The 14,674-nt window shown below is 43.1% G+C and overlaps 1 protein-coding gene across 1 annotated transcript in view; it reads right to left on the bottom strand.

The window, feature by feature from the left end:
* Positions 1-1,871: 1,871 nt before the first annotated feature.
* LOC140384862 (probable G-protein coupled receptor 139) overlaps positions 1,872-14,674 on the bottom strand; it is a 34,526-nt gene continuing 21,723 nt past the window's right edge. The window contains exon 2 of the mRNA XM_072466807.1: positions 1,872-3,791. Within this exon, the coding sequence (XP_072322908.1) occupies positions 2,866-3,791 (926 nt within the window). The 3' untranslated portion in view covers positions 1,872-2,865. The remainder of the gene's footprint in view (positions 3,792-14,674) is intronic.

Here is a 14,674-nt window from a genome sequence, read left to right as displayed (position 1 = left end):
CGTGACATTAAGGGGAAAGTAGTAGCATGAATAGAGGATTGGTTAATTAATAGAAAGCAAAAAGTGGGGATTAATGGGTGTTTCTCTGGTTGGCAATCAGTAGCTAGTGGTGTCCCTCAGGGATCAGTGTTGGGCCCACAACTGTTCACAATTTACATAGACGATTTGGAGTTGGGGACCAAGGGCAATGTGTCCAAGTTTGCAGACAACACTAAGATAAGTAAGGTAAAGCAAAAAGTGCAGAGGATACTGGAAGTCTGCAGAGGGATTTGGATAGGCTAAGTGAATGGGCTAGGGTCTGGCAGATGGAATACAATGTTGACAAATGTGAGGTTATCCATTTTGGTAGGAATAACAGCAAAAGGGATTATTATTTAAACGGTAACATGCTGCTGTGCTCGTGCATGAGTCGCAAAAAGTTGGTTTACAGGTGCAACAGGCGATTAAGAAGGCAAATGGAATTTTGTCCTTCATTGCTGGAGGGATGGAGTTTAAGACTAGGGAGGTTATGCTGCAATTGTATAAGGTGGTAGTGAGGCCACACCTGGAGTATTGTGTTCAGTTTTGGTCTCCTTACTTGAGAAAGGATGTACTGGCACTGGAGGGTGTGTAGAGGAGATTCACTAGGTTAATCCCAGAGCTGAAGGGGTTGGATTACGAGGAGAGGTTGAGTAGACTGGGACTGTACTCGTTGGAATTTAGAAGGATGAGGGGGTATCTTATAGAAACATATAAAATTATGAAGGGAATAGATAGGATAGATGTGGGCAGGTTGTTTCCACTGGCGGGTGAAAGCAGAACTAGGGGGCATAGCCTCAAAATAAGGGGAAGTAGATTTAGGACTGAGTTTAGGAGGAACTTCTTCACCCAAAGGGTTGTGAATCTATGGAATTCCTTGCCCAGTGAAGCAGTAGAGGCTCCTTCATTAAATGTTTTTAAGATAAAGATAGATAGTTTTTTGAAGAATAAAGGGATTAAGGGTTATGGTGTTCGGGCCGGAAAGTGGAGCTGAGTCCACAAAAGATCAGCCATGATCTCATTGAATGGTGGAGCAGACACGAGGGGCCAGATGGCCTACTCCTGCTTCTAGTTCTTATGTCTTATGCCTTATGTCTTCTCATCTGTGTTGCCTCTTTCAGTGACCTATGGACCTGTACACCTAGATCTCTCTGACTGTCAATACTCTTGAGGGTTCTACCATTCACTGTATATTCCCTACCTGTATTAGACTTTCCAAAATGCATTACCTCACATTTGTCTGGATTAATCTCCATCTGCCATATCTCCGCCCAAGTCACCAAACGATCTAAATCCTGCTGTATTCTCTGACAGTCCTCATCGCTATCCGCAATTCCACCAACCTTTGTGTCGTCCGCAAAATCACTGATCAAATCAGTTACATTTCCTCCAAATCATTTATATATACAAACTGCATGCGGAAGAAACCCATGCAGACATGGGGAGAAAGTTTAAACTCCGCACAGACAGTGACCCAAGCCGGGAATTGAATCTGGGACCCTGGAGCTTTGAATCAACTGTACTAACCACTGTGCTACCATGCCACCAGTAGTTAATTACTAGAAGCTTCCAGTATATATTTACACATATATGTCAGAAATACAAAGTGTTCAGTGAGTCTGGACACAACTGAGGAGCCAGACAGAACTGAAAAATCCAAGAAGAGAAAGCACAGACAGAAAGACAAGGCAGGGAGCTCGTGGATGTGCAGCGGAATGGATCGGAATGCCCTCTCACAGTATTTGGAGCCACATAAACACCTTTAATTTGGATGATAAAAGATTTATTTCTCCATTTTACCATTTGTAACCTATTCTTATTCATTGAATTGTCTGTAGTAGACGGGTCTTGGGTGTATACTCAGATCTCATCGCAGTTTCATGGATAATAACCGTTTGGCAGATTTCTTTGAACTACTATTGTTATAGATTCAGAGCGTTCGATGTTTTGTGGTCAGATCCATCTGCTTTATTGGTTCTGTGCAATAAAATGCTCTTTTAACGCACTCGTATGTGTGGGCCTTGCACCTTTGTCCCAATGATTAATATTCTGAGAAATAATCTAAGTACAAATCCAAATAATAAATAAACAATACTCATCATGATGTAACACACTGATTTCACAAGCAATGCTTGTTGGAGCACAGTGGCTAGTGGCACACGTTGGCAAAAATTGAGATGAACATACATCTACAGAAAACCAGAAAGGAAACATTGAAGTGAGCAAAAATGCATCAAAACTACCATTGGTTAATAAAGATGAGCAGCTTTACGGAGCTGATTTAATCAGCTTAATTAAGTTAATTCCTTTCTTTAATACTGTCAAAGTACACAGGTTAGCAACATTAAACATGTGCATCTGTATGAACTATTAATTAGAAAAGACATGAAAAAGATAGACTGCGGAGGAGCAAATGCCCTCACTAGAGGCTGCTGAGTGATTAATGGGCCTAATAAATTGAAAAGGATGTGATTGACCAAGGAAGGACCACATTGCAACCTACTGGACTGCTGAGTGGCTTACAGGCCATAGAGAGGACTCATTTATGGTGGCACTCATCGTGAAGTTTCGCTGTCTCTCTTTTGTATAATTGTCCATCTTTGGTTTTCATTTTATTTCATTTTATTTATTTGATAGAAATATTAAAACTAAGAATTATGCTCACTATTATTTCCACAACTGCATCAGTCAGAATTACATGAGCTCCAAGCCAAATATCATCGCAGATCTTTGAGATGGCACAGCATTGGAATTGTGGTTCAGTGGTTATTTGTGCTTTCAGTAATAATCTTGGGTGGAATTTCAGAGAGGGTGTATCAAGCATAACTACTTCTGGCAGAATGGTGGTCAGTTGTCACTGTAGTCGCCCTTGTTAATAAACTCAATAATAACAACAAGGGGGTAAGTGAGTACATTCTTAAATTCCTCTCTAAATTTATTCTGGGTCGTGACATAAATACACGTGTTGCTGCAGGAACTGAGGAGCTGGAGCATCGGCCCAATGTAACCAATAACGAATGGAAGGCGAGTTTTGAACAGTCGATCAGTGATATGATTTAATGTGATTCGTTCATGGATGGTGTACACAGCTTCTGTCATCCAGAGCAATATGAAGCTTGCCGATATGCTGAAGAGCAGGATGATGGACTTCCTGCGGTTCTCCATCTCTGGATCCTTGTTCCTGTCCCTGTCACAGTCCACCAGGAGCCTCCTGCGGGCTCTGTTCGCCAATGAAATATTCCTGACAGTGAGAGCATTGAGGAGCAGGATCAGAACAAATGGGAGCAGTGGGGTTGATGCATGGTGAAAGAAACTAAATGCTTTCCACAGGGATGAGGTATAATAGCTGGGTTTCACCATGCAGAACAATGGTATGTAAACAAGATAGACAGCTTTATATCGAAAATACCAAGGAATGTTCTTCAGACAGCTCAGCACACTCACTGCTCCAATAACGATCACCGCAGTTCTCCAGGTGCAATATTTAATTTTCAGCTTCTGACAACAAATGGCCACAAATCGATCAAAGGTAAAAGCAACTGTGAACCAAACAGAAAGGTCTTTGGCTGCATGAGTGAGACAGTCAATGAGACCGCACAGGGTGATGTTGTTTGAGAATAGCGTTGTAGAATAAAGTGGAATAATCTGGTTCATGATCACATCAGTGAAAATAACAGTTAGATCAGCTGAAGCCATTGCCATGAGGTAGCAGGTGATACATCGGGACAAACCACACCTTCCTCGCATTAAGATCAGAATCACCAGCAGATTAACTGTGAGAAGAAATGAGACCAAAAAGATCAGGAGAATTAATCATCAGACTGGTAACAAAATTGGATAAGACTTTGCGAATAGTTTATAGTTTTCTTACTGCATTCAGCAAAAATGGGTTAATTACTGGCTAAGCATTGCTACCAAATGGAAACTGAGTTCTGGATCTGGGCAGTGCAATTAATGTGAAACTCATGTCTGGAACTTGTCAATGGAATGGTGACCAATTATCAAATGGCTTTGCGCTATCAAATGGAAACTTGTGCTAAATGTGAACAGTGCTGCGAATTTAAACACGGTCTTTGTACCTGCACAATGCCAACATATGGAGACTACGTATCAAATTTGGATAGTTCTATGGAGACCTTGGCTAGTATGATGCGTTTTATTAAACGCACACTAAAGTATAGACAGTGGGCTACTTTGTCACATGGTACCAGAAAGCTCAAATTGGAGAATGTTATCAAATGGAGTCTGATCTTCAGGCCAGAACTTTGATCGCATTTTGAATCTTCTCCAAGACATAAGTAAATGGTGCAAGATGGAATGAATTGGAAGAACACAGTAACCGGAGCAGAGAGATTAATAAACAGGATGAATATATTTAACGTAATTTTGCAGAATCATAATGAGCAGGATTTGGTTTTCAGCCACAGGGTGATGATGGAACTCAATCCATGAAACGTAATGGAGCATAAATCCCCTCACATTTGAATTGTCACAAACTACGGAACCACAGACTAGGAGCTGAAAAGTAAGATTAGGATGGATAATACTTTTAAGACCAAAGACCATAAGACATGGGAGCAGAATTAGGCCACTCGGCCAATCGAGTCTGCTCCACTATTCAATCATGGCTGATATTTTTCTCATCCCCATTCTCTTGCCTTCTCCCCATAACCCCTGATCCCCTTATTAATCAAGAACCTATCCATCTCTGTATTAAAGATACTCAGTGATTTGGCCTCCACAGCGTTCTGCGGCAAAGAGTTCCACAGATTCACCACCCTTTGGCTGCTGAAATTCCTCCTAATCTCTGTTTTAAAGGATTGTCCCTTTAGTCTGAGATGGTGTCCTCTGGTTCTAGTTTTTCTTACAAGTGGAAACATCCTCTTCACGTCCACCCTATCCAGGGCTCGCAATATCCTGTAAGTTTCAATAAGATTCCCCTGATCCTTCTAAACTCCAACAAATACAGACCCAGAATCCTCAACCGTCCCTCATATGACAAGCTGTTCATTCCAGGGATCATTCTTGTGAACCTCAAACAAAGAACAAAGAACAAAGAAATGTACAGCACAGGAACAGGCCCTTCGGCCCTCCAAGCCCGCGCCGACCATACTGCCCGACTAAACTACAATCTTCTACACTTCCTGGGTCCGTATCCTTCTATTCCCATCCTATTCATATATTTGTCAAGATGCCCCTTAAATGTCCCTATCGTCCCTGCCTCCACTACCTCCTCCGGTAGTGAGTTCCAGGCACCCACTACCCTCTGCGTAAAAAACTTGCCTCGTACATCTACTCTAAACTTTGCCCCTCTCACCTTAAACCTATGCCCCCTAGTAATTGACCCCTCTACCCTGGGGAAAAGCCTCTGACTATCCACTCTGTCTATGCCCCTCATAATTTTGTATACCTCTATCAGGTCGCCCCTCAACCTCCTTCGTTCCAGTGAGAACAAACCGAGTTTATTCAATCGCTCCTCATAGCTTATCAATCGCTCCTCATAGCTCCTCTGGACCCTCTCCAAGGCCAGCACATCCTTCCTTACGGGGCAAAGAACTGCTCACAATACTCCAAATGGGGTCTGACCAGAGCCTTATACAGCCTCAGAAGTACATCCCTGGTCTTGTATTCTAGCCCGTTTGACATGAATGCTAACATTGCATTTGCCTTCTTAACCGCCAACTGAACCTGCATGTTAACCATAAGAGGATCATGAACAAGGACTCCTAAGTCCCTTTGTGCTTCTGATTTCCTAAGAATTTCCCCATTTAGAAAATTTAGTTCCCCATTTAGTCTATGCCTCCATTTCTCCTTCCAAAGTGCATAACCTCACACTTTTCTACATTGTATTCCATCTGCCACTTCTTTGCCCACTCTCCAAGCCTGTCCAAATCCTTCTGCAGCCTCCTTGCTTCCTCAATACTACCTGCCCCTCTACAGATCTTTGTATCATCTGCAAACTTAGCAACAGTGCCTTCAGTTCCTTCTTCCAGATCATTAATGTGTATTGTGAAAAGTTGTGGTCCCAGCACAGACCCCGGAAGCACACCACTAGTCACCGGTAGCACAGACATGAAATACTGAATGGCTGTAACTTTAGCCCTGTCCAAGTTTCTGAATACAAACCACAAACTGAAAGCAAGATTGGAGAGAAAGGAAGTACCTCTTCAGAACACTTTTGATTAATGCATTTCTAAACTACAGAGAAGACCATTACAGGCTGCAAACCAAATATTTTAATTTGTAAACTTGCTGTGAAGAAAGTATGCTATAAACCATCATCTGAAACAAAGGCACTCTATCCTTTCACTTACGATTTTAACCCTTTCCATCCCTCTGTCTTTGTCTGTCTTGTGTGTGCGCATGTGGAGGGTGGGAAACAAGTTAAATTGGAAGTTAGGTATTAGTTAATCATTAACAAACTGTACCTGTTCTTGTTATAAATAAACAGCAACTGTGTTTAAACTTGCAAACCTGTGATTGTAATTATTGGACAGCCAAACGCCAAAGACCTCAGGTATTGTTAGAAAAATTATTGGTTAATTTGTTTGTGTTGTGACTCCAGGACAGGTGGGGCTGAAACTGGCACTTGCCCAGGGTGTCATAACAACCTGAACGTTGATACCGTACACCAATGCATATTCCCCTCCCCCTTACAGAATTCTTGAGGGATTATTAACATTGTAATATTCTGGTCCACGCTTCAATCACCAACAATAACCACAGTAAATGCGACACCTTCCGCTTTTCCCCCTCACATAGCACTCTTCGTGGTTCTAACTGCTCCTCACATGTTACTTAGAAACATACATACAAAATAGAAGTAGAAAGAGGCCATTCAGCCCTTCGAGCCTGCTCCGCCATTCATTCTGATCTTGGCTGATCATCAAGTTCAGTACCCTGATCCCGCCTTCAGTACCCATATCCCTTGATGCCTTTAGTCCCAAGAGCTGTAACTAATTCCTTCTTGAAATTACACAACGTTTCCGCCTCAGCTACTTTTTGTCGCCATGAATTCCACAGATTCATCACTCTCTGGGTCAAGAAGTTTCACCTCATCTCAATCCTAAAAGGTTTATCTCTCATCCTCAAACTATGACCCTGAGTTCTGGGGTTTTATTGATTTGCATTTCTTTCTTTTTTTAAATATTTTTATTCAGGAACTTTTTTCATTATAACAAGGTAAAACAAAACAATTACATACATCAAAATCCATTGCAAAATAAACCCACCCACATCTACCTGCCCTAAACCCAACCCCCATGATTAAATAAACTTAGCAAAAACCAACACTCCCACCCCAGTACTGACGGTGACTAATTCCTTGAAAAAGGAGATGAAAGGCTGCCACCTCGAATACGACCTTTTCACCTACCCCCTCGTGGTATATGTGACCTTCTCAAGATACAAAAATCGCATCATATCACTCCGCCAGACTGAGGCACTGGGTGGCACCGGGACTTCCACCCGAGCAGAATTCACCTCCGGGCTTTAGCGAGGCGAAGGTGAGAGCGTCCACCTTCACCCCGGTCTGCAGCACGGGCGATTCCAGTACATCAAAAATAGCCACCTACAGGTTCAGCTCCAGCTGAATACCCAGAACCCAGATATTGTACTGAAAAAGGAGACCCAGAAGTTTACAAGTTAAGGGCAAGACCAAAACATGTGCGTATGATTCGTTGGTCCCGAACACAACGTTCGCCCCTCTCCTCTACCCTCGTGAATAAACCACTCATCCGCGCCCTAGTCAGGTGTGTTCTGTGCACCACCTTGAACTGGATCAAGCTGGGCCTACCAAAGGAGGTGGTGGAGTTGACCCTGTGAAGAGCCTTGCTCCACGCCCACCCCCCATCAAAAAATGGACACAGTTCAGCCTCCCACTCCTTTTTGTTTCCTCCAATGAAGCCTACTCTGTCGACAGGATATGACCATAGATATCTGAAATCTTCCCCTCACCCAACTGGGCCAGATATGTGAACCTGTCCAAGAGTGAGGGAGTCGTTGCCAGAGGAAATGAACAGTAAGAAGTCTTACAACATCAGGTTAAAGACCAACAGGTTTGTTTGGAATCACTAGCTTTCGGAGCGTAGCTCCTTCATCAGGTGAGTGAAGAGGTGGGTTACACAAACACATATATAGACAAGGCCAATGATGCAAGACAATGGATGAATGGACATTGCGTGACAATCACCAGGCAGGAATGTTCCCTTCCTGTCGGGGAACACTTCAGCAGTCAATGGCATTCAGTCTCTGATCTTCGGGGAAACGTTCTCTGAGGCGGCCTTCAGGACCCAAAACAACGCACAATTGCCGAGCAGAAACTGATAGCCAAATTCCACATGTATGAGTATGGCCTCAACTGGGACCTTGGATTCATGACTCACTCCATTAATCCCCCACCATCTGGCCCAGGCTTGCGAAATCCTACCAACTGTCCCGGCTTGAGACAAATCACACCACTTTAACCTGTGATTATCCTTCTCTCCAGTCGCACTGTCTGGACCTGCAAAGACTCACATTCAAAGTATCATCTTGTATCATTGACTTTGTCTATATATGTGTTTGTGTAACCCACCTCTTCACTCACCTGATGAAGCAGTTACGCTCTGAAAGCTAATGATTCCAAACAAACCTGTTGGGCTTTAACCTGGTGTTGTAAGGCTTCTTACTGTGCTCACCTCAGTCCAATGCCGGCATCAGGGGAAATGAAGGAATCTCCCTACACAAAATTTGCAAACGTGCAAGTAGCTAAATACATTAGTTCTTGGGAGATGAAACTTCTCCAATAACTCTTTCATACCAGTGAATGTCCCTTCAATAAGCATGTCCCCAAACGTCTCTAACCCTCCCTCCCCCATGCCCTGAATGACGACTCCAACCCAGACATCACAAACAGATGGTTCCTGCAAATAGGGGCCAACATTAACATGGAACCCAGCTAAAGTGCTGCTTAAACTGCCTCAAATCCTCAAAATGTCTACCGGCCTCGAGGTAAATTATGCAGGGAAAGATGGAAATGGGAATCGTGACCAGGACCGCCAGACTCGAACCTCTAGATGAGCCTGCCGCCACACGCCGACCCACATATCCTGGATCCCTCAGCCACCCTTGCACCCTTTCAATATTTGCAACCTAATAATGAAATATCAAATTAGGTAGCGCCAGGTCCATCAGCTGTCCCTCTCTCCTACGATTCTTCCTATGATTCCGTGGGGTCTTGCCCTCCCAAATAAAGAAGGATATCATTCTGTTGACCGTACAAAAGCAAGATTTAGGGAGTGTATTGGGGGTGTACCTTTAAGAAATGGGTGTTTATCAAATAGCTGCATTGATGTCATTGTGTGGGTGGATCTGGGTTGTGTCTCTGACTTTTACTTTCGTTTTGAGCTGGAAGCTGTTTATGGCTTTGTGTTTCACTTTCGTTTTAGGCAGTTGAAAGCTGAATTCAGACAAGGAAGGTTCATTTTGTCTCTCTCTCTGTATATTAAAAGGTATCCAGATCACTTGATAATTTTAAAGTGATAGCTGTCTTGTGGAAATAATTTATACCTACTGCTTTGTTAAAAAAGTTTGGCTTATGGATGTTGTTAGGAAAGTTATTAAGGGTTACATATAGAGTACTGTAACTGTGGGGGGTAGTTCATAAAATGTTTACTGTGTGTTTATAAAATGTTAACTGAATGCATAGAATAAACATTGTTTTGTTTAAAAATACTTAAGGTCTCTGTTGCATAACACCCGGAAAGTAAGCCCTTGTGCTCCTCATAATCAAAATCTATTACAAGTTGTAGGTTAGGTAAAGTCCATGATATACTTTGGAGTTTTCTAAACCCTGGCCCATAACAGGAGAAAGACTGGAGTCAGAGAAAGACGTGTTCATTTTCACGGTCTGCATCCTGCCTTCCAAGGACAGAGGGGAGACATCCCACCTTTGATTCAGTCTTAATTGCATTCAGCAGACTAGCAAAGCTAAATTTGTGGAGCGAGGCCCAATTATGGGCCACCCAGATTCCCAAATAATGGAAGCTAGTTCTGGACAGGAGAAACGGCAACGTCCCATCAGGAAGTATTCACTTTTGCCCAGATTCAGCTTATAGCCCGAGAAGGAACAAAACTACTAAGTAGTTTCATTGTCTCCTGTACATTGGAGAGTGGTCCATGATATATATAAGCAGATCATCCATATGTAAAGACATCCTATTCTGCTTCCGCCTCCACCTGATGGATGACCTCAATGCAATGGCCAGTGGCTCGATTGCCAAGGCAAACAAAAATGGAGACAATGGACAACCCTCTCTTGTACCTCTGTTCAATTGGACGTAACCTGAACTCAGGCATTCTTATACATATTAACTGTGGGGGCTCTGTACAAAAACAGAATCTATGATATAAATTTCGGCCCAAAGCCAATCCTTCCATGAATTTCAAGTAGGTTCCCCGACTCAACTCTATCAAATGTTTTTTCAGCATCAATTTAAATAATCACCTCTGGTTCGGACACTGGGGAGGGGGTCAGAACGACATTTAACAATCGCTGTATGTTGGCTGATAACTGCCGGCCCTTAACAAAATCAGTCTGCTCCTCCAAAGTCACCTCTGGAATGCAGGACACCAAATGCATTACCAACACCTCCACGAACAACGTAGTATCAGAATCCAACAACAAAATGGGTTGATACAACATACACCCCATAGGATCCTTATCCTTCTTCAGGCTCAGTAAAATCGATGCCTACACCCCCCCTCCCTCCCCCGACACGGAATCATTTAACATATCCAGCAACACTGACATCAACTGATCCACAAATCCTTTATAAAACAGAAGGGATAATTTAGCATGGCCAATCCACCTAACCTGTACATCTTTGGACTGTGGGAGGAAACAGAACGACTCAGAGGAAACTCAGGAAGATACGGAGAATGTACAAACTCCACACAGACAGTCACCCAAGGCTGGATTTGAACCCGGGTTCCAGGCACTGTGAGGCAGCAGTGCTCACCACCCTGCCACCATACCGCCCTCCTTAAATGCGGAGAACAAAAGTTCAGACCATGCTCCAGGTGTGGTCTCACCACAGATCTATTTAGTTGGAGGAACAATTCCTTATTTATATACTCCAATGCTCCTGCAATATAGGTCATCATGCCATTTGGTTCCCCATTGCTTGCTGCGCCTATATGTCAACTTTCTGTGTTAGAACATAGAACATAGAAAAATACAGCACAGAACAGGCCCTTCGGCCCACGATGTTGTGTTCCATGGATGATTGCATCCACTGAACCTTCTCATGACACATTCCCATGCAAGCCCTTGGGATACGTCCGTCCACAATCCTGGGACCCCCAAAACGCATTCTGTGTTTCAAATCAAATTGCATGTACTTACTTTTATTTGCATACCTTATTCACCATTCATGAAACGCGTCTTGAACATTGGGTGGATCAAAAATCACTCTGCTGGACATCTCTAGTCAGTTGGTAAGGGCGACTCCAAGCTTCCACTCTCTTGTCATTTTCACTCCCACTCCAATCTCCTAAACTCATCTAATAAAACTCAATGTAAGCTCGAAAAACATAATTTCATCCCTCACTTCGGCACTTTATAGCTTTCCAGGCTCAACATTGAATTTCAACAATTTCAGATCACAATTGTAGTATAAGTATCTGGAACATGGAGCGTTAATGTGGGACTCAGTACTATACCGCCACGTAGTGTTGTAACGAGGTACGTGACATAGACCTCGATCAGTATGGTGTTGACCAAAGTGGTCTAAAGATCTAAACATGGAGATAGCTGCTTGCCTGTATATTTTACTGTACATATATATAGCTAGTTGCAAGTCATTAAATAGACTTGCTGTTTATCTATTGAAGACTACGAATAATTATTTAAGAGACAGGATTCTATAACCAATACGTTTCCAAGATTGGTTAACTAACAGAAAGCAGAGAGTGGGGATAAATGGGTGTTTCTCTGGTTGGCAACCTGTAACTAGTGGGGTCCCTCAAGGATCAGTGTTGGGCCCGCAGTTGTTCACAATTTACATAGACGATTTGGAGTTGGGGGACCAAGGGCAATGTGGCAAAGATTGCAGACGACACTAAGATGAGTGGTAAAGCAAAAAGTGCAGAGGATACCGGAAGTCTGCAGAAGGATTTGGATAGGTTGGGTGAATGGGCTAGGGTCTGGCAGATGGAATTCATTGTTGCCAAGTGTGAGGCTATCCATTTTGGGAGGAATAACAGCAGAATGGATTATTATTTAAACGGTAAGATGGTAAAACATGCTGCTGCGCAGAGGGACCTGGGTGTGCTGGTGCACGAGTCGCAAAAAGTTGGTGTGCAGGTGCAACAGGTGATTAAGAAGGCTAATCGAGTTTTGTCTTTCGTTGATAGAGGGATGGAGTTCAAGACTAGGGAGGTTATGCTGCAATTGTATAGGGTGGTGGTGAGGCCGCATCTGGAGTATTGTGTTCAGTTTTGGTCTCCTTACCTGAGAAAGGACATATTGGCACTGGAGGGAGTGCAGAGGAGATTCACTAGGTTGATCCCAGAGTTGAGGGGATTAGATTATGACGAGAGGTTGAGTAGACTGGGACTGTACTCATTGGAGTTTAGAAGGATGCGGGGGGATCTTATTGAAACATATAAAATTATGAAGGGAATAGATAGGATAGATGCGGGCAGGTTGTTTCCACTGGTCGGGGAAAGTCGAACTAGGGGGCATAGCCTCAAAATAAGGGGAAGTAGATTTAGGACGGAGTGTAGGAGGAGCTTCTTCACCCAAAGGGTTGTGAATCTCTGGAATTCCTTGCACAGTGAAGCAGTTGAGGCTCCTTCTTTAAACATCTTTAAGAAAAAGATAGATACCTTTCTAAAGAATAAAGGGATTCGGGGATATGGTGTACGGGCCGGAGAGTGGAGCTGAGTCCACAAAGATCAGCCATGATCTCATTGAATGGCGGAGCAGGCTCGAGGGGCCAGATGGCCTACTCCTGTTCCTAGTTCTTATATTCTAAGATGGTGCCAGCTCAGGATCAAAAACCTCACTATAATGTTCACAGACTAAGAAAAAACAAACATTTAAACAGAATGTCTGACCTGCGTGAAGTTCCTAACAGAAGTTGGAGATGCTCAGAAAAATTGTCAGAAACTCTCCACAGAAAAGAGCCTGGAAGCTGAAGCCAGGTGTTTTACTGCAGGAGGAAACTCCATTAACTGTCCCTTCGAGGTTCAGCTTCAGACCGCAAAGTTCTGAAAGACTGTAAGGATGAGCCAGTCCTGAGAACCTTTTTAAACAATCCAGTGTCAGAAGCACAGTTTCAATGAAATCCAATGTTAAATCTAACCCTGACAAGGAGACTCAACACATGCGAGCCCCGGGCTCGCAAAAGAAAAATAATTAAATCTCTTGGGAATGTTGGAACTGTCCAGTTTGGAAAACAGCAAGCTTTAATTTAAATGTCAATACTTCATTATATAGAAAAGCAACTCACTTAACAATATAATTCAACAAAGAGTTGACCCAGGCAGCGAGTTTCAACATTTTTCTTCATGAAGCCTGCCATCACCATTTTGTATGGCCCACCAAAACCCAGCAAGCACGGTAACTCCTTGTTATCAGTGAATGATGATACCATCTTGACATCCTGTAAGCTCTTTAAGCTGTACCCGCACTTTAACAATCATTCGCATGGATCACAATGCAGGACTTCCCACTCAATAGGATCAACCCAAGACTGAATACAATAGGAAATGTGATGTTGTTAATATGTAACTATTAACATTACTGGAGTACATTACCTCTCAGCACAAAAAATCAGAGGAAACTTAGATTATTCCCTTTTTGCTGGTTTAGTGGTCACATAACCACACAATGCAGAAGAGGCTCTTCGGCCTATCTTCTGCACCCACAGATGGAAAGCACCTGACCTACCTACCTAATCCATTTCATCAGCACTTGGACCATAGCCGTGAATATTATGACATGTCAAGTGCTCCTCCAGATACTTTGTTTAGGATGTGGGGAAACCAGCCTCCACTACCACCCCCCACCCCCAAGCAATGTATTCCAGACTGTGAACAGCCTCTGGTTCAAATAGATTTTTCTTACGAGCCCCAAATAACTCCTGCCTCTCACATACATAGAAAATGACAGAGAAAATAGGAGCAGGAGGAGGCCATTCGGCTCTTTGAGCCTGCTCTGCCATTCATTATGATCATGGCAATCATTAATGCCTTGATTCAGCCTTCCCCACATATCCATTGATCTCTTTCGCCCCAAGAGCTATATCTAATTCCTACTTTCTGTGTTAGTGAATTCCACAGATTCACCACTCTATGGGTGAAGAAATCTCTCCTCGCTTCAGTCCGAAAAGGTTTACCCCCTTATCCTCGAACAGTGGCCCCTAGTTCTGAACTCCCCCATCATCGGAAACATTCTTTCTGAATCTACTCTGTCTAATCATGTTAGAAGTTTCTAAGTTTCTATGAGATCCCCTCTCACTCATCTAAATTCAAAAAATGATAATCCTAACTGACTAACTAACTGTCTCTCCTCATATAACAGTCCCGCCATACCAGGAATCAACCTGGTAAACGTTTGCTGCACTTCATAGCAAGAACATCCTTCCTCAGGTAAGGACACCAAAACTGC

This window comes from Scyliorhinus torazame, chromosome 10 (genome assembly GCF_047496885.1).
Source record: "Scyliorhinus torazame isolate Kashiwa2021f chromosome 10, sScyTor2.1, whole genome shotgun sequence".
NCBI classification, from domain to species: Eukaryota; Metazoa; Chordata; class Chondrichthyes; order Carcharhiniformes; family Scyliorhinidae; genus Scyliorhinus; species Scyliorhinus torazame.
The sequence above is the reverse complement of the archived record's forward strand: the minus strand, read 5'-3'. Positions and strand labels throughout refer to the sequence as shown.